Here is a 21,491-nt window from a genome sequence, read left to right on the forward strand (position 1 = left end):
GTACTCTTTTGCAGTGCAGTCACTGTTGTTATGTAGGAAATGTAGCAGCTGTTTTGTGCACAGCAAGCTCCCACAATGTAATAATGACCAGAAAATCTGTTTTTGGGATGTTGTATTGAGGGATAAATACTGGCCAGGACACCAGAAAAACTCCCCTGCTCTTCTTCCAAATAGTCCGATGGAATCTTTTATACCCACCTGAGAGGGCAGGAGGTTTGACATCTCAAAGCTCGCACTGTCGACTGTGCAGCACTCCCTCAGTACTTTAGGCTCCATGCTCTGGAGTGGGACTTGAACTCACAACCTCTGACTCTGAGGCGAGAGTGCTACCACTAAACCTTCTAGTGCCATAGGTTTACCAAAGGCCTGAGAAGTAGGAACTGTTTCAGTCACGGTGAATGAGCTTTCTCCGCCCAACCCTCCCATCATAGAATCACACAACACAGAAGGAGGTAATTCGGCCCATCATGCCTGTGACAGCCCCTTGAAAGAGCTATCCAATTAGTCTCACTCTTCTACTCTTTCCCCACAGCCCTGCAATTTATTTTTCTTTTGCAGAATATATCTGATTCCCTTTCTGAAAAAAAAATTAAAATGAAACATCTTAACTGTTCAATATTTAACCTTTTTGGAAGCTCACCAAAAAACCAGATGACATTTGGGGTTGGGAGAGCAAGTTCGCAAATTTGCACTGTAACAGGAGACTGTTGGCAGAGGAAAATTGAATGGTATTTCCACTGAGCAACGGTAACACAAAAGCGTAACCAAAGAACATGACCACCAGACATAACCATCTAATCCAATTGGCCGCGATTTGAACTCCTGGGTTTGACCGTTTTTTTTTTAAAAAAAGGGCTCGCAATCCTACTTGAACCGAAGTTAATCCTTAGGAAAAAGTTAATGGAATGAAAGTGGGTTGTGATTCGAGGGAGATTGGAAGCTGCTGCCTTTTTTAGCTGCAACATCAGAGAAGCTGCTTCCCCCAGTCTAATCCTATTAGTAGCCAACTGCTTGTGATTGATTGTGTCTGGCTTGTCTGTACAGTGTGGAAATCTGAATTTGAATGGGTTGCCCGATGAATATATTCCAGCCGGAAGTTTGTACAACATAATAAAACCAGCAAGACCTCACTTCAGCCTCCTCTTACTCGCATGTTTGCTGTCCGTGCAGTGGCCCCTTTCCACATTACATCTGCTGTGGGAACGCACGAAACAGACCAATTTGGACAGCCATCTTGTGCAAGTGAGCGACGGTCGTTTTGGTTTGGATGTAATCTGAAGGCAAATTACTGCAGCTCCTCCGTCTTACATCAGCCATTCTTTTATCACTTTTTAAAAAAATTTTCACGCAGCGAGTTGGTTAGGATCTGGAATGCACTGCCTGAGAGTGTGGTGGAGGCAGGTTCAATCGAGGCACTCGAGGGAATTGGATTGTTAATCTGAAAAAGGAAGATGTGCAGGGCGAAGGCGGGGAGGCCGGGGAGCAGCACTAGGTAAACTGCTCTTTCGAAGAGCTAGCACAGGCACGATGGGCCGAATGTGCTGTAATAATTCTGAGATTCTGTGATCATGTGGGGAGAGAGAGTACAATGAGTTTACGTTCTTAAGAATAGGAGGAGGCCATTCAGCCCCCTTGAGCCTGTTCCACTATTCCGTTAGATCATGGCTGTTCTGTATCTCAACTCCATTTACGCACCTGGATCCCTTGACCTTTAATACTCTTACGCAACAGAAATTCATCAACCACAGTTTTGAAATTTTCAATTGACTCTGAACCCCCCCCCCCCCCCCCCACTGCCCCCATACCCCAAAGCCTCAAAAGCTCTTTTGGGTCGAGAGTTCCCCGTTTCCACTGCCCTTTTTTGTGTGAAGAAATGCTTTTTGGCATTTTCCCTGAACAGGAAGGGTAAGAAGCACCTGAGGGTTGGGAGGGCAAGAGGACAGTAAAAGTGGATATCTAGGGGCAGGTAAGATACTGGATACAGCATTGGTCAAAGGGCTGACAGAAGGCCTGGAAGAGGATACCAGTGCATCAAACTGGGATTTGCTTTTCCCTTGTAAAAATTATGCTTTTGAAGTACATTTTGTGATCCTTCTTCCCTCTGACTCCTCAGATACCTCACCTTGAAATCAAGCTTTTAATACATTTGTGCTAGGATTTGGGCCTCATCTTTTCTAGTACACAGGGCCTCGGTTCAATCTGTTTGCAACTAATAGAAAAAAGACCTGCATTTCTACCGAGCCTGTCGCGATCTCAGGATGTCCCTAAGTGCTTGATGCCCTGTGAAGAACTTTTAAAGTGTAGTCCCTATTGTAATGTAGGAAACTTGGTAGCTAATTTGTGCACAGCAAGATCCCTCAAATGGCAATAAAATGATGACCAAATAATCATTATTTAGTGATGGATAAATATTCGCCAGGACACCAGGGAGAACTCCCCTGATCATCTTCAAAGTAGTGCACTGGGATCTTCTGCATCTACTTGAGAGGGTAGATGGGTCCTAAGTTTCATGGGCACCTCCGACAGTGCTGCACTCCCTCAGTACTGCACTGGAGTGTCAGCCGATTATTTGTGCTGAAGCCTCCAGAGTGGGACTTGAACCCACAACTTTCTGACTCCGAAGTGAGCGCATGGCCATGAAGCCAAGGCTGAGGCCACATGGAAAGAAAGGCTGTTGAAGAGGGGGCTGCTTCTGGCACCAATGGGGCGAGGGTTGGTGCCCTCGGTATGGGGTGGAAAACCAAATGTGTTTGGCAATGACTGTGCCGCCTCATTTACTTTCTCACCCCGTGTGAGTACCAGTCTTTGAGCAATTTAGATTACGTTGCTAAAAGGCTCTGCTTGTACTGTTAGTGGGCTGGTAATTCAGAGACTGTGAGTTCAAATCCCATCATGGCAGCTGGAAAATGTGGATTCAGTTCAAAAAAAAAAAAAATCTGCAACCAATAAAAGTGATCATGAAGCCGTCGAATTGACGTAAGAACCCAACTGATATCCTTCAGGGAAGCAAACTTGCTGTCCTTACCTGACCTGGCCTATATGGGACTCCAGTCTCAAAACGACGAGTTGTTGTTAGTCTGGCCCTCGAAGGGGGCAAACCTTATGCCAAGGAGCTGAGCGTGTCACTCAATGAGCCAAGCTGACATGCAAACAACAGTTTGTATTTATATAGCGCCTTTAACATAGTAAAACATCCCAAGGTGCTTCACAGGAGCATTATCAAATAAAATTTGACACTGAGCCATGTCAGGATATATTGGGACAGGTCAAAGAGGGTAGGTTTTAAGAAGTTTCTTGGAGGAGGAGAGAGGTAGAAAGATTTAATGAGGGGGATTCAGAATGTGGGGCCTTGGTAGCTGAAGGCACAGCTGCCAATGGTTGGGTGAAGGAAAACTGGGATGCCCAAAAGGCCTGAATTGGTGGAGCACAGCGACCTAGGAGGGTCGTAGGGCTGGAAGAGGTTACAGAGACGGGGAGCAGAAGCATAGAAGGAGGAAAATAAGGTGTGATGTTCTCTCATCCCTCCACCCTTCCCCACATCCCCGCAACAGTTCAAAGAAAAGCTCGTCTTTGTGGCAGCATAATTAAAATCTATTTAATTTTCTTTAGTACTGGGCTGTGCTGACAGAAGTCCCATTTCATTAGCTGTCTTGGCTGCCTGCAGGACCTGTTTCGTTTTGAATGGGTTTCCTCCTAATTGCCGGGTAATTTTTCTGCTGGGAAACGTTCCGTGTGCCCAGCTGCGTTGGCCATTGGAGTCGAGAGACTTTACAGCTGGCAGTCTGGGGAGACTGGCAGCAGTGGAGAGGCAATTTGGACGTTTCTTAATGCAGTGCAAAGGCATCGTCCAAATTCCTGCTCCTTTTTTGTGTTGAAAAGCTATGCTTTGGCTTTCAAATAAATGATCCTCCACACTCACGGGACCCATTTTATCTTGTCACATTGCTGTGTACTCTTTCTCGGAGACCAGTTGATGCCCTGCTCTCTATAGCTGTGAAATCGCTCGTGTGTACCCGTACGTGAACATTTGTTTTTGTTAAATGTTGCTAACCAGCCGCACTCTGATAAGGGGGAAATGTGGCTTGCCGCTCATTCTGTTTGCACCCAGTGACACGCTCCTGATGATGGTGCAGGAGCAGGTGGAGCTGACCAGACTTCAATTCCTCTGCGGTGGAGAAAGGCAGGATAGTAATTGTGACGGCCTCACAACTCCTACAATTCTCATTAGAATTGTTACTTTAATACCTTGGACTACATGTGGGACAGGCAGGTCTGGGCCCCTATGTGTTCAGTCACAAACATGTCAGAGGCAGCAGAGTCGGAGGGGGGATGTGTAACTCCGAGGCCTGTTGTAGGAGGCCTGAGTACTGGGTGGTTTGGGGACATTAGCAGAGTGGTAACACTACTGGACGAATAATCTAGAGGCCCAGATTGATGCGCTGGAGACATGTGTTCAAATCTCACCACAGCATCTGGGAGAACTTAAATTCAATGAATTAATAAATCTGGAATGAAAAGCGAGTCTCAATAATGATCATGAAACTACCGGATTGCTGTAAAAACCATCTGGTTCACTAATATCCTTCAGGGAAGAAAACTTGTCGTCCTTACCTGGTCTAGCCTTTACGTGACTCCAGACCCACAGCAATGAGGTTGACTTTTAACTGCTCTCTGAAATGGCCTGGCAAGCCACTCAGTTGCATTAAACTGCCATAGAAAAGACAAATAAGAATAAAACCTGACAGACCACCTGGCATCGACTGAAGCACTGGAAACGACAAAGGCCCACCCTGCCCTGTCGACCCTACAAAGTCCTCCTCACTAACATCTGGGGGCTTGTGCCAAAGTTGGGAGAGCTGTCCAACAGACTAGTCAAGCAACAGCCTGACATAGTCATTACTCACTGAGTCATACCTTACAGACAATGTCCCAGACACCGTCATCACCATCCCTGGGTTTGTTCTGTCCCACCGGCAGGACAGACCCACCAGAGATATACAGTCGGGAGGGAGTTGCCCTGGGAGTCCGCAACATTGACTCCAGACCCCATGAAGTCTCATGGGATCAGGTCAAACGTGGGCAAGGAAACCTCTTGCTGATCACCACCTACCGTAAGAAATAGGAGTAGGCCTTTCGGCCCTCGAGTTTGCTCCGCCGTTCAATAAGATCATGCCGATCTGATTGTGGCCTTTACTCCACTTTCCTGCCTCCCACCCCCCCCATAACCTTTGACTCCATTGTAGATCAAAAATCTGACTAACTCAGCCTTGAATGTATTCAATGACCCAGCATTTGGGCGGCACAGTGGCGCAGTGGTTAGCACCACAGCCTCACAGCTCCAGGGACCCGGGTTCGATTCCGGGTACTGCCTGTGTGGAGTTTGCAAGTTCTCCCTGTGTCTGCGTGGGTTTTCTCCGGGTGCTCCGGTTTCCTCCCACATGCCAAAGACTTGCAGGTTGATAGGTAAATTGGCCATTATAAATTGTCACCAGTATAGGTAGGTGGTAGGGAAATATAGGGACAGGTGGGGATGTTTGGTAGGAATATGGGATTAGTGTAGGATTAGTATAAATGGGTGGTTGATGTTCGGCACAGACTCGGTGGGCCGAAGGGCCTGTTTCAGTGCTGTATCTCTAATCTAATCAATCCACTGCTCTCTGAGAAGAAGAATTCCAAAGATTAACGGTCCTCTGAGAGAAAAAAATTCTCTTCGTCTCACGAGGGGAAACGTCCTCTCAGCACCTGCCCTGTCAAGCCCCCTCAGAAATGTATATGTTTCAACAAGATCACCTCTCATTCTGCTAAACTCCAATGAGTATAGCTCAATCTTTCCTCATCAGACAACCCCTTCATCTCAGGAATCAGCTTAGTGAACCTTCTCTGAACTACTTCCAATGCAAGTATATCCCTCTTTAAGCAAGGAGACCAGAACTGTATGCAGTATTCCAGGTGTGGTCTCACCAATGCCCTGTACATTTGCAGCAAGAACTCTCTACTTTTATACTCCATCCCATTTGCAATTAATGTCAACATTCCATTTGCCTTCCTAATTACTTGCTGTACCTGCATGCTAACTTTTTGTGATTCCTATACAAGGACACCCGGACCCCTCTGAAGTCTCTCTCCATGTAGATAATATTCTGCTTTTCTATTCTTCCTGCCAAAGTGGATAACCTCACATTTTCCTCCATCTGCCAAATTTTTGCCCACTCACTTAACCTAACTCTATCCCTTTGCAGACTCTTGGTGTCCTCCTCACAACTTGCTTTCCTACCTATCTTTGTAAAATCAGCAAATTTGGCTACAATACAGATGATCCCTTCATCCAAATCATTAATATAGATTGTAAATAGTTGAGGCTCCAGCACTGCCGTCCCTCAGCTGATGACTCAGTGCTTCTCCATGCTGAACACCACTTGGACGAAGCACTGAGGGTAGCAAGAATGCAGAATATACTCTGGGTGGTGGAATTCCATGTCCATCACCAAGAGAGGCTCGGTAGCACCACTACTGACCGAGCTGGCCAAGTCCTAAAGGACATAGCTGCTAGATTGGATCTGCGGTAGGTGGTGAGGGAGCCAACATGAGGAAAAACTTATTTGACCTCGTTCTCACCAATCTACCTGTTGCAGGTGCATCTATCCATGACAGTATTGGTAGGGACCACCGCACAGTCCTTGTGGAGATGAAGTCCCATATTCACACTGAGGATACACTCCATCATGTTGTGTGGCACTATCACCGTGCAAAATGGGATAGATTCAGAACAGATCTAGCAACTCAAAACTGGGCATCCATGAGGTGCTGCAGGCTATTAGCAGCAGCAGAATTGTAGTCAACCACAATCTGTAACCTACTGGCCTGGTGTATCCCCCACTCTACCATTGCCATCAAGGCGGAGGACGAACTCTGGTTCAATGAAGAGTGCAGGAGAGCATGCCAGGAGCAGCACCAGGCATACCTTAAAATGAGGTGTCAGCCTGGTGAAGCTACAACACAGGACTATTTGCGTGCCAAACCGCAGAAGCAGCATGCAATAGACATAGCCAAACAATTCCACAACCAAGGGATCAGATCTAAGCTCTGCAGTCCTGCCACATCCAGTCAATGGTGGTGGACAATTAAACAACTACTGGGAGGAAGAGGCTCCCAAAACATCCCCATCCTCAATGATGGGGGAGCCCAGCACATCAGTGCAAAAGACTAGTCTGAAGCATTTGCAACAATTTTCAGCCAGAAGTGCCGAGTTGATGATCCATCTCGGCCTCCTCCTGAGATCCCCAATATCTCAGATGCCAGTCTTCAAGTCTGATTCACTCCACGTAATATCAAGAAACGACTGAAAATACTGGATACTGAAAAGGCTATGGGCCCTGACGACATTCTGGCAATAGTACTAAAGACCTGTGCTCCAGAACTAGCCACGCCCCTAGCCAAGCTGTTCCAGTTACAACACTGGCATCTATCCTATAATGTGGAAAATTGCCCAGGTATGTCTTATCAACAAAAAGCAGGACAAATCCAACTTGGCCAATTACCGTCCCATCAGTCTACTCCCAATCATCAGTAAAGTGATGGAAAGTGTCATCGACCGTGTGATTGAGCGGCATTTACTTAGCAATAACCTGCTCAGTGATGCTCAGTTTGGGTTCTGCAGGGCCACTCAGCTCCTGACCTCATTACAGCCTTGGCCCAACCATTGTGAAAAGTGCTGAACACCAGAGGTGAGGTGAGAGTGACTGCTCTTAACATCAAGGCAGCATTTGAATGAGTACGGCATCCAGGAATCCTAGCAAAATTGAAGTCAATGGGAATCAGGAGGAAAGCTCTCCACTGGTTGGAGTCATACCTGGCACAAAGGAAGATGGTTGTGGTTGTTGGACCGGGGCATCATTGCAGGAGTTCCTCAGGGTAGTGTCCTGGGCCCAACCATCTTCAGCTGCTTCATCAATGACTTTCCCTCTTTCATAAGGTCAGAAGTGGGGATGTTTGCTGATGATTGCACAATGTTCAGCACCATTCACAACCCAGGCACTGAAATAGTCTGTGCCTGCATCCAGCAAGACCTGGACAACATCCAGGTTTGGGTTGATAAGTGGCAAGTAACATTTGTACTACACAAGTGCCAGGCAATGACCATCTCCAACAAGAGAAATTCTAACCATCTCCCCTTGACATTCAACAGCATTACCATCGCTGAATCCCCCACCGTCAACATCCTGGGGGTCACCATTGACCAGAAACTGAACTGGAGTAGCCATATAAATACCGTGGCTACAAGAGCAGGTCAGAGGCTGGGAATTCTGCTGCAAGTAACTCACCTCCTGACTCCCCAAAGCCTGTCCACCATCTACAAGGCACAGGTCAGGAGTGTGATGGAATACTCTCCACTTACCTGGATGAGGTCAGCTCCAACAACACTCAAGAAGCTCGATTCCATCCAGGATAAAGCAGCCCACTTGTTCAGCACCCCATCCAGCACCTTAATCATTCACTCCCTCCTGCACTGCAGCATCTCACCAAGGCTCCGTTGACAGCACCTTCCAAGCCCGCAACCTCCAACACCTAGAAGGACAAGGAGAGAAGATGCATGGGAGCATCATCACCTGCAAGTCCACCTCCCAGTCACACAACATCCTGACTTGGAACTATATCACCGTTCCTTCACTGTCACTGGGTCAAAATCCTGGAACTCCCTTCCTAACGGCACTGTGGGTGTACCTACACCCCACACGGACTGCAGTAGTTCAAGAAGGCAGCTCAACACCACCTTCTCAAGGACAGTTCAGGATGGGCAATAAAGACCAGCGATGCCCACATCCCATGAAAGAAAAAAAAAACAAAGTTGTGGGGAGATTGGGAGGGGTGAAGGCTGGAATATTTGCTTCTTTGGACAGTGACGCTCATGGATTGTGGTGGTGAGCTCATTATTGACCTGTAATAAATAGTGTTATCATGTCTGTCAGAAGCATGTCCAGAGTGCTACATGTATGAACCAATTGCTTAGAGATGCAGTCACAAGTGTCAGCTGTGGCTCAGTGGGTTCAAGCCCCACTCCAGAGGCTTGAGCACGTAATTCAGGCCGCCACTCCAGTGCCGTACCGAGGGTCTTTTGGTTGAGATTTTAAACCAGACCCTGTGTGTCCTCTCTGGTTGATGTAAATGTTCCCATGGCACTATTTGAAGAAGAGCAGGGGAGTTCTCATCCGTGTCCCTGGCCAATATTTATTCCTCAAGCAGCATCACGAAAAATGATTAGCCTGGCTGGATATCTCAGTTGCTGTTTGAGGGCCTATCTGCAACACAAAAGGGAAGGATTGTTTGCTGTTTTGATCAGCAGTGGGGGTATAAAACCTACTCAATTAAATTGCAGTCCAAAGAGCCATTGCATGCTGACAATTCTTGATGCGCCCACGAGTCTGACCAGCAGTGAGTGATGGGGCGTTACTGGTATCGGAAAGCTATAGGCCTATTGTGATGCCAGAAATGATACAGCTGAACGCATGCTGGCAACTCGATATCAGAGAAGTTTGCGGAGAATCGGAAGGCCACAGTCTTCACTTTTATTTCCTCACCTTTTGATCTTTCACCCCTTTCATTTTCCGGGACCTAACGTCTGGTGTTTTTGGGTCCAGTAAATGCGGAGCTGGAGGAGGGAGGGTTGGTGCTCAGTGAGGTACCACCTCACCTGGTGAGGCACCCCTCTCCTCCCCATCGCAAGGCTGCTCAAGTCTCCAGTATTTTGAGGGGGGTGAGTGTAATTCAGGCCATTTGTTCTGAAGTGCCACCGACACCAATGTGGTATTATTAGCTACCACAGTTGCAATGAAGAGTTGTGGGTGTCAGAGCATCTTTTCCAGTCTGGTGATCACTTGCGGGCAGAGGGAATGGACTTTCAATCAGTATAGATGCAAGATCCTTGGGAAGTCTAGGTTTTAGGCCCCATTTCATCTACATTAATGCTGGTGCCTATTTATTATTCTCATTACTTTGGCCGATGGCGGTCACTCCATGTGTCATGAGCCCCTATTATTGGGAGCATGGGTGAGAATTTAGAGCTTAGGGTGGATGTGTAGCGATGACATTGAAAGAAGGACTTTTTAAAATGTGGTCACTGTTATAGTGTCAGAAGCTCAGCAGTCAATTTGCGCACAGCAAGCTCCCACAATCAGCATTGTGATAAATGGTCATATGTTAGTTGATGGACAGGGAGAACGCTCCTGCTCTTTCAAATAGTGCTGTAGATGTTTTTACATCCACCCAAGAGTGTAGATAGATCCTCCATTTGACCTCATTTGAAAGATGGCACCTCCAACAGTGCCGCACTCCTTCAGTACTGCACTGGGAATGTCAGCCTAGAATTTGTGCTCACGTCTCTGGAGTGAGACTTGAAGCCACAAGTTTCTGGCTCAGAAGCAAGAGAATTACCACTGAACCACTGAAGTGCTATTGGACTTTTTTTATTCATTGTCAGGAAGGTCAGTATTTATTGCCCATCCGTAGTTTACCCTTGAGAAAGGTAATTGTGTGGTGAAGGTGCTCCGACAGTGCCAAGAGGGAGGGAGTTCCAGGATTTTGATCCAGCAACTATGAGGGAACAGTGATACATGGCCAAGGTGGGATGGCATGTGACTTGGGGGGGATCTTGGAGGTGACAGTATTCCCATGCACCAGCTTCCCTTGTTCCTCTAGGTGGTGGAGGTGCTGTCAAATAAGCCTCGGCGAGTTGCTGTACTGCATCCTGTACATAGTACACACTGTCCGGGCAGTTTGTGTGTCTGGTGGTGCAACTTGTAGTTTGTTGGACAGTATCTGTTATTTCAAAGAGGTGTGTGCGTGTGTGCGCGTGTGTCGCTGTAAATGGATTTGTACACTGTCCAGGTGGAACATGCAGTGTGACCGAACGCAGACTAGTATGTACAATAAAAGACTGCTCGTTGTGTCTGTCAAGCTACCTACCACTGACATTGGCTGGATCGGGGATTGATTTGCAGTGAGTAAATTTTAAATTGGGTTGAAGCAGCCCCACTGATTTATAGTTATCATCCTAATTAGAGATGAGATTACAGCCTTAAAACCATTGCCATGTGTGTTGTTCTTGGAAGGCCCCCTTTAAATTTGCTGGTAGCCAGGGGCAACCGGTACATTTTATGCAGTTGCTGTGTGACAAGCGTCACTGAAGGATGAATGAGTCTGCTGAGCCACAATTACTGAGTTGGAGTTTAGGAAGGGGAGAATAAGGCAATTAGTTTGCTGTTCTATAGCCGAATAATAAAGAATCCTTGTGTGCAAATCCCACCATAGCCTCACCTCCTCCCTATCTCTATAATGACCTACAGTCCAACCCTGCGTTCCCCCAATTCTGGCATTTTGTGTATCCCTGATTTTTGTCACTGCAGCATTGTCATCTGTACCCAAACTGCTTCTACATCCTGGTCTCCTGAACTTAATTCATCCCTCTCTTTTGCACTAATACCATCATTAATTAACAGAGCTACCCCTCCACCTTTTCCGATGTTCCTGTACTTCCTGAATGCATGACAGAAATCTTTGTATCCTCATTGGCTACAGATGAGGTCCCAGAGGACTGGAGAATAGCCAATGTTGTTCCTTTGTTTAAGAAGGGTAGCAAGGATAATCCAGGGAATTATAGGCCGGTGAGCCTTACGTCAGTGGTAGGGAAACTATTAGAGAGGATTCTTCGGGACAGGATTTACTCCCATTTGGAAACAAATGAACTTATTAGCGAGAGGCAGCATGGTTTTGTGAAGGGGAGGTCCTGTCTCACTAACTTGATTGAGTTTTTTGAGGAAGTGACGAAGATGATTAATGAAGGAAGGGATGTTATCTATATGGACTTCAGTAAAGCCTTTGACAAGGTCCCTCATGGCAGACTGGTACAAAAGATGAAGTCACACGGGATCAGAGGTGAGCTGGCAAGATGGATACAGAACTGGCTCTGTCATAGAAGACAGAGGGTAGCAGTGGAAGGGTGCTTTTCTGAATGGAGGGATGTGACTAGTGGTGTTCCGCAGGGATCAGTGCTGGGACCTTTGCTCTTCGTAGTATATATGAATGATTTGGAGGAAAATGTAACTGGTCTGATTAGTAAGTTTGCAGACGATACAAAGGTTGGAGTTGCGGATAGTGATGAGGATTGTCAGAGGATACAGCAGGATATAGATCAGTTGGAGACTTGGACGGAGAAATGGCCGAAGGAGTTTAATCGGGACAAATGTGAGGTAATGCATTTTGGAAGGTCTAATGCCGGTGGGAAGTATACAGTAAATGGCAGAACCCTTCGGAGTATTGACAGGCAGAGAGATCTGGGCGTACAGGTCCACAGGTCACTGAAAGTGGCAACGCAGGTGGATAAGGTAGTCAAGAAGGCATACGGCATGCTTGCCTTCATCGGTCGGGCAATAGAGTATAAAAATTGGGAAGTCATGCTGCGGCTGTATAGAACTTCAGTTAGGCCACACTTAGAATATTGCATGCAATTCTGGTCGCCACACTACCAGAAGGACGTGGAGGCTTTGGCGAGGGTACAGAAGAGGTTTACCAGGATGTTGCCTGGTCTGGAGGGCATTAGCTATGAGGAGAGGTTGGAAAAACTCGGATTGTTTTCACTGGAACGACGGAGGTGGAGGGGCGACATGATAGAGGTTTACAAAGTTATGAGCGGCATGGACAGAGTGGATAGTCAGAAGCTTTTTCCCAGGGTGGAAGAGTCAGTTACTAGGGGACATAGGTTTAAGGTGAGAGGGGCAAAGTTTAGAGGGGATGTGCGAGGCAAGTTCTTTACACAGAGGGTGGTGAGTGCCTGGAACTTGCTGCCGGGGGAGGTGGTGGAAGCAGGTACGATAGCGATGTTTAAGAGGCTTCTTGACAAATACAGGAATAGGATGGGGATAGAGGGATACGGTCCCCGGAAGTGCAGAAGGTTTTAGTTTAGGCAGGCATCAAGATCGTCGCAGGCTTGGAGGGCTGAATGGCCTGTTCCTGTGCTGTACTGTTCTTTGTTCTTTGAGTGATTAGGATGTGGAACGCACTGCCTGAGTGTGGTGGAGCAGATTCAATTGAGACATTCAAAAGGGAACTGGATAATTATCTGAAGAGAAAAGATTTGCACGGCTGCGGGGAAAAGGCAGGGAGTGGGACTAGTTGAGTTGCTCTTGCAGAGAGCTGGCCCAGACGTGATGGGCCGAATGGCCTCCTTCTGTGCTCTAACCATTCTAAGATTCTTGGGCTCGGCTGTATCTAAGCAGATGACAAGATTACTCTGGTTAAGTATGTTTTTAATATGGAATTCAATAGGAAATTTCCTTCCAGTGATGCTTCTACTTGTACTTTATCCCCAATCCCGTCCCACTAGACATGTCTCGAGTTGGAGCGATACCTTCAGACGGAGCCCAAGAAGCTGTCGGACCCGTTCCTGGAGGAGCTGGACTGTATGCTGAATGCCTCGGCGGGAGCCGCCAGTGTAGGGGAGCTGGTGCACTCTCCGCAACCCGGCCTTCTGAGAAGGCAGCCGGACAGGAGCGACCTGCCGTCCACTCCCACCTCCCCGCATAAACTCCAGCTGGAGATGCCCTTCGCCTTACAAACGACAGCAGAGCTGCCCTCCGAGGCCCCGACCTCGGTCAACCCGGCCCAGCTCAACGCCGTGACGTCCCTCACACCACCCTCCTCACCGGAGCTCGGCAGACATTTGTTAAAGCCGTCGCACGCCCTGGCGGCCGCGGATGACTCGACGGTGGTGAAAGTTGTCCAGAGGAAAGGCGGCCTTGGCCTGGTCAAGGCGATAAGTGAGAATGGACAGGGTGACCTTGAGATCTCGCCGGACAACAAGAAGAGGGTTCACCGCTGTCAGTTTAACGGCTGTCGGAAAGTTTACACCAAGAGCTCGCACTTGAAAGCCCACCAGAGAACGCACACAGGTAGGCAACTCTTCTCTCGGGCCTATTTGGGATGTGGGGCAAGCCCACCATCGTCTCCCCATCATACTGTAAAGCAAATTGTCCTTTTTGATTTCATTCTCAGTATGTGGGCGTCACTGGCAAGGCTGCTATCTATTGCCCATCCCTGGTTGCCCTGAGAAGGTGATGGTGAACGTTCTTGCCAGGCCACTTCAGAGGGTAGTTAAGAGTCCATCACCTAAGTGTGGGGCTGGAGATGCAAATCGGCCTAGTTTGGGTAAGGACGGCAGGTTCCCTTCCCTAAACGGCATGTTTTTATGACAATCTGATGGCCTCTTTTTTTTTATCGATGGGAACTTTTTATTTCCAGATATTTTTTGGGGGGAAAATACATACACTGTGAACTGCTGATCACTTGATTGTGTTAACCCCTACAATACCCTCTTCCCACATTTGGGAGTCTCTAAACTGCTGCTTACATGACCTTTAATGGGTCAGTGTGGGGAGACAATCCGCATCAGTACAGGTTCTGCTTGTTTGGTGTGGAGTGTACACTTCTTCCCTTTTTAAGATGCAACCCATTTGCTCTAAACTCAGAGAATTATCAGGACAAGCTGGCAAGAACCAAGAGACATACGACCACTAAAACATGCAGAAATTCAATCAATGGAAAATGCATATTAGTCTTTGGCAATTCCTCGATAATGGAATAAGATTGTTTCTTAGCTTTAAAGGGAGTTTTAAATTTGGCCATGTCTTTAGTGAGCATTTAGGTGGCTTTATAATCCAAGGGAGAGATCTTCTACTCCCTCTCTCTGTATCCTCCTCTAGTCCTACAGTCTAGGCCGTAAACTGTGGAATTCCATCCCCAAATCTCTCCACCTCTACTTCTGCTCCTTTAAGATGCTCCTTAAAACCAAGCTTTTGATCACTTCTCCTAATATCTCCTTTTGTGGCACAGTGTCATATTTTGTTTGCGCTCCTGTGAAGCACCTTGGGACGTTTTACTACATTAAAAGCACTATTTAAATGCAAGTTGTTGTTGTTGTTGTTGTCCACATTTTTCTTTATCTTTGGTGATCGCAGCTTGTTCCAAACCTGTTAACTCTGCTTGCGATGGATTGTCACAGTTTGCCGCCTTTGGTTGCCTCTCGTGTGTTGATGCCAATGCCGCATTTCTTCAGGTTGAGTTTCAAATTATCTTTAGATCTTTCGCTGTCAACCCTTCCTTGTCCGGAGCTCCATTCCGAATGAAGTAATTGTTTCGGGACTCTGGAGTCATCTATTCGACTTGCATGGCCAGACCAGTGAAGTTTGTTTTTGATAACTATTGCTTCAACGCTAATATAACCAGTTTTTGAGAATGGATTGGGTTTATGATCATCCCAGCCCACTTGAAGGATTCTGTGTAAGGAACATTGGTGAAAGTACTTGAGAGTCTTGAGCTGCTTTCTGTCAGTATACCATGATACAGATCTGTAGAGTAGGGTTGAGGAACAACAAACTTGTAAAAACTCTGGTCTTCATAGATATATCTGGTCCCTTTCTATCAAAGACCCTGGTCCTCAGGTGGTTGAAAATTGCTGAGGGCCTGTTAATGCGGTGCTGAATTTCCTCATCAATGTCTGTATTCCTTGATAGGTCATCCTTGTTTTCCAGTCCCTCCATGACCTTGCCTCACCCCATTTCCGTAGCCTCTCCCAGACCTACAGCCCTCAGAACTTGTGTTCCTCTAATTCTGGCCTCATGTAAATCCCAGATTTCTTTTGCCCCACGATTGGTGACTGTGCCTTTAGCCACCTGTGCCCTAAGCTCTGGAATTTCCTCCTTAAACCTCTCTGCTCCCATAGACGCTCCTTCAAACCTACCTCTTTGATCCAATGTTGAAAATTGAACGTTTTAAAACTGAGATTTGTCGATTCATAGACGACAGAACAAAGGTGGATGGATGGAGTTCTGATACAGATCAAACATGATCTAATAAAATTGCAGAACAGGGTGAATGGCCTACTCTAGTCCTTATTTTCCGAAATGGGCTTCAGTCAGTGAAAACATTGCAGCTTACTAGCAGAGATACTGGTAGACTCCCTATTGCTTCATCAACTAGTACCACCATCCCTACTTCTCAGGGCATTTGGCTTGTGGGGTAGTCTGGAGTGGAATGGGAAGAATATACCAGCTGCCATGACCTGCTGTACCCCTGCAAGTCCCATCAATGAGTCAAGCTGGCTGGTCAATCATCAGCACTGTCCTGGAGTACTGTGGACTTGACCTGGCCCACGTATCAGATTACAGTTAACCTCAGAGGGTGAACTCGTGCTTGAGTCTCTCATTACCAGCTGTATCATCTTGGAATCACCACAACCACCAAGAGACTTGGCCATCCATTTAGAATCATAGGACCTTCCATCAGAGATGGAGGACTTTTGGCCCATCGTGCCTGTGCCAGCTCTTTGAAAGAGTGATCCAATTTTTCCCATTCCTCTGTTCTTTCCCCATAGTTGTGAAAATGTTTTCTCTTCAAGTATTTATCAATCCAATAGGAACAGGAATAGATCACTTCACCCCTCGAGCCTATTCCACCATTCAATAAGATAGTGGCTGACCTACGACCTAACTCCATATACCCATATTTGCTTCAAATCCCTTAATACCTTTGGTTAACAAAAATATATCAATCGCAAATTTAATTAACAATTGTTCTAGTATCAATTGCTGTTTGTGGAAGACGGTTCTAAACTTCTACCACCCTTTGTCTGTAGGAGTGTTACCTAATTTCACTTCTGAAAGGTCTGGCTCTAATTTTTAGACCATGTTTTAGACCACTACTCATAGACTCCCCAGTCTATCTACTTTCTCTCTATCTACCCTATCTTGAAAACTTCAAACAAATGACTGCTTGACCTTGCAAATTCAATGGAATACAACCCTAGTTTGTGTAATCTCTCCTTGTAATTTAACCCTTGGAGTCCAGATATCATTCTGGTAAACCTACACTGCACTCGCTCCAAGGCCAATATATCCTTCCTAAGGTGTGGTGCCCAGAACTGCACCCAGTACTTCAGGTGTAGTCTAACCAGGGCTTTGTATAGCTGCAGTATGACTTCTATTCTTGTATTGTATTCCTTTAGATATAAAGGCCAACATTACATGAGGCTTTGTGACATTTTAATGATCTATGTACCTAGACACCCAAATCTCTTTGGACGTCCACTGTTTCTAGCTGCCATTTGGAAAGTACCCTGTTCTATCCTTTTTTACGCCCAAAATGGATGATTTTGCATTTACCTACATTTGCCACAGTTTTGCCCGGTCACTTGATCTATCACTGTCTCTTTGTAATTTTATGCTTCCATTTACACTGATTACAGTGTTGTCCATCTTTGTGTCATCAGCAAATTTGCATATGTGGCTTTCTATCCCATTTAAGTATTCAATCAATACCATTAATAATTGCCGTGAATAGTTGAGGCTAACAGCTGAATGCTGCTATTGAATCTGCTTCCATCATCCTTTCAGGTAGTGCATTCTGGATCTCAACTCGTGCTGCATAAAAAAGCCTCCTCTTTCTCTCCCAACTTCCCCCCCGCCCAGATTTTAAATCTGTGTTCCCTAGTTACTGACCCTCCTACCAATGGAGACAGTTGATAGGGAGAAACTATCAAAACCCTTCATAATTTTGAGCATTTCCACCAAATCACATCCTCGCCTCCTCTGCTCGAAGGAGAACAAACCCAGCCTCTGCTGTTTCTCCACATAACTGAAGTCCCTCATCCCTGGTACCATTCTAATAAGTCTCTGCACCCTCTCCAAGGCCTTGTCACCTTGTCTAAAGTGTTGTGTCCATAATTGGACACAATATCGTCATGGGAAAGTTTGCTAGTGCTGTTGGGGAGGGTGTAAGCTAACTTGGCATGGGGGTGAGCGTAGATTCAGAAGGGAGAGAAGCAAAGCTGGAAATGGAAGGCAGAAAATTAGTCAGTGAGTCTGGAAGGTCAAGGAAACAAAGGCTAGAAAATAGACGACAAAGGAGTTTGGCAGTGCTTAATAGTACATACAATGAAAGGAGTCTAGTAAATAAGACAGATGAGCTGAGGGCACAGATATACACTTGGAAGTATGTATAGCTGTTACTGAAACATGGCTTAAAGAAGGCCAGGAATGGCAGCTCAACATTCCTGGTTAGAATTTTCAAACGAGATAGAGAGGGGGATAAAAAAGGAGGGGGGCTACAATATTGGTTTAAAAAAAATTACTGCTGTGAAAAGAGATGATACGGTAGAAGGAGTTTCAAATGAGGCCATATGGATTGAACTGAGGAACAAAAATGGGGTTGGGTGTGTACTACAGACCTTTAAAAAGTCAGAGGGAGATAGAAGAGCAAATATGTAGGCAAATTGCTCAAAAGTGCAAAAACAGCAAGGCAATAATAGGGGATTTCAACTAGCCTAATATTTGTTATATGGATCAAAGCCAAATGATGAAGAATGAAATAAAAACAAGAAATGCTGGAAATACTCAGCAGGTCTGGCAGCATCCCTGGAGAGAGAAGCAGAGTTAACGTTTCAGGTCAGTGACCCTTCAGAACTAGCAAATATTAGAAATGTAAAAGGTTATAAGCAAATAAAGTGGGGGTGGGGCAAGAGATTGTTATCTCTTGCCCCACCCCTGCTTTACTTGCTTAAAACCTTTCACATTTCTAATATTTGCTAGATCTCAAGAAGGGTCACTGACCTGAAACGTTAATTCTGCTTCTCTCTCCAGGGATGCTGCCAGACCTGCTGAGTATTTCCAGCATTTCTTGTTTTTATTTCAGATTTCCAGCATCTGCAGTATTTTGATGAAGAATGAAGCTAGGCACAGATCCTTTTCTTGATAGTGGGTTTATTCACAACGCAGAGCTACATATCTCTGCCTCCTGTCTTTCTGCCTGTTTCCCAGCAGGCTCTCTTTATATCCTCTCGAAGTCCTTAATTTAACCTTCCATTGACAACATTAATGGGGACAGAATTAGTGTATATGGTTTTGAGGGTGCAGAATTCTTAAAATACAGTCAGGAGAACTGTTTTAGCCAGTACGCAGGAAGCCCAACAAAGGAAGGGGCAGTTCTGGATTTAGGTTGAGGAATGAAGCTGGGCGGGCGGAAGAGATATCAGTGGGAGAGCATTTTGGTGATTGTGATTAATTTCAGTTAGATGTAGCACAGTTATGGCAAAGGACAAAGATAGACCAGGAGCAAAAGTTTTGAATTGGGGAAAGGCCAGTTTTGCTAAGCTGAGATGTGATTTGACAGATGTGGACCGGCAGCTGTTACTTGAAGGTAAATCAGTGTCAGAGCAGCGGGAGGCATTCAAGGATAGGGCGGCCACTGGCAGAGGTCAGGAATATTGGACACAGATGCTGCTCCCCAGCCCATCAATCCCTTGCATGCACACATGCATGAAATGGCTACAAGCTTGAGGCCTGCCAATAAAATTAATTAAAAAAGAGCACGGAGCACTGCAATTGCATTTTTTTTGTGCGCTGAATCCATTTATTGATTAAGTTTAAGTAATAATTACTTACATTGATATTAGCCAGTGAGGCTGATAGGACAACATGTAGCATAACGTCGAGGGTGGTGTCATAAGGATACAGGACAGGTCCGATAGGGCCTTTTCTCGTGAGTGCTCACCGACCTGGAAATGATTTCATAAGTGACATTTAACCAATGAGACTAGTAGGGTGGCCATTTGGAACCACCTAGCCTCTAATTGGTTGATTGATATCATTCATTTTAAATCATCGGCACATTGGTCAGTGAGCACCCACGAATGAACGGACATTTCCCTCAGGCTGGGCCGCGGCGTTGCGAACTTCAAAATACCACGTCCAAAGGTGTCCAGTACCGGAACAGAGCCAGATGTGCTGAAATCCGGACTGTCTGGTACAAAACTGGATGAATGGCCACTCTATTCAAGGAGGAGATAGAAAGGGTTCAGAACAAATATGTTCTCTCAAAGAAAAATAGTAGGACTCCCAAATCTAAAGCCCACTGAATGTCAGAGTATACAGAGTAGGAGAAGGCAAGCAAAAATCTTATGTCAGATAAAAGCCCAAAGATGCTTTATCAATACATAAAGAGCATGAGGGTAACTGAGGAAAGTGTAGGGCTGGTTAGAGACCAGAAAGACACATGCATGGTCCTTGATGAATACTTTGCGTCTATCTTCACAAAAGAGGGAGACAGTACTGATGTAGTTAAGGAAGAGGAGTGTGAAAAATTGGATAGGATAAACAAGATGGGAGAGGGAATATTAAGGGGTTTAACATCTTTGAAAGCAGATAAATCACCAGGTCCAGATTAAATGTATCCCAGGCTGTTAAGAGAAGCGAGGGAAGAAATAGCAGAGGCTTTGACCATCGTCTTCCAATCCTACCTTGCTACAGGCATGATGCCAAAGAACTGGAGAACTGTTACGGATGTACTGTTGTTTAAAAAGGGAGGACGGTATAGACCAAGTAATACCGGACCAGTCAGCCAAACCTTGGCAGTGGGCAAATTATTGGAAAAATTCTGAAGGACAGTATTAATCATCATTTCGAAAGGCACTGATTAATCAAGGCCAGTCAGCATGAATTTGTTAATGGAGGTTGTGTATGACTAACTTGATTTTCATTTTTTGTGGCGGTAACATGGAGGGTTGATGAGAGTAGTATGTTTGATGTAGTCTATGTGGATTTTAACAAGGCTTTTGACAAAGCCCTACATGGCAGACTGGTCAGTTAAATTCAAAGCCCATGGGATCCAAGGAAAAGTGACGAGTTGGATCCAAAATTGTCTCAGAGGCAGGAAGCAAAGAGTAATGGTTGGTGGCTGTTTTTTTTGACTGGAAGGCTGTTTCCAGTATTCAGGACTTAGTACTGGTCACTTGCTTTTTCTGGTATATATCAGTGATTTAGACTTAAATGTAGTGGGCGTGGTAAAGAAGTTTAGACAATACAAAAAGTGGCCGTGTGGTTGATCGTGAAGAAGAAAGCTGTAGACTGCGGGAAAATGTCAATGGACTGGGCAGGTGGGCAGAAAAGTGGCAAATGGAATTCAATCTGCAGAAGTGTGAGGTATTGCATTTGAAGAGGACAAATGAGGCAAGGGACTACGCAATAAATGGTAGGATATTGAGACGTGTAGAGGAACAGGGATACCTTGGAGTGCATGTTCACCGATCCCTGAAGGTAGCAGGACAGGTAGATAAGATATTTAAGAAGGTATAAAGAATACTGTTCTTTACCTTCTGAGGCCTAGCGTAAAACAGCAGGGAGGTAATGTTAGAACTGTATAAAACACTAGTTAGAACACAGTTAGAGTTCTGATCACTGAATATAGGATGGATGTGATCACACTAGAGAGGGTACAGAGGAGATTTATGAGGATGTTGCCAGCAATGGAGAATTTTAACTAAGAGGAAAGATTGGATAGGCTGGGACTGTTTTCTTTGGAACAGAGGAGGCTGAGGAGAGATTTAATTGAGGCTATAAAAGTATGAGGGACTCGGATAGAGTGGATTGGAAGGACCTATTTCCCTTAGCAGA

The 21,491-nt window shown here is 45.8% G+C and overlaps 1 protein-coding gene across 1 annotated transcript in view; it reads left to right on the plus strand.

Annotated features, from left to right (window-relative positions):
- LOC137372308 (Krueppel-like factor 7) overlaps positions 1–21,491 on the plus strand; it is a 73,927-nt gene that overhangs the window by 30,516 nt on the left and 21,920 nt on the right. Inside the window, exon 2 of the mRNA XM_068036122.1 lies at positions 13,376–13,940. Within this exon, the coding sequence (XP_067892223.1) occupies positions 13,376–13,940 (565 nt within the window). The remainder of the gene's footprint in view (positions 1–13,375; positions 13,941–21,491) is intronic.

Source organism: Heterodontus francisci, chromosome 7 (genome assembly GCF_036365525.1).
Source record: "Heterodontus francisci isolate sHetFra1 chromosome 7, sHetFra1.hap1, whole genome shotgun sequence".
NCBI lineage: Eukaryota > Metazoa > Chordata > Chondrichthyes > Heterodontiformes > Heterodontidae > Heterodontus > Heterodontus francisci.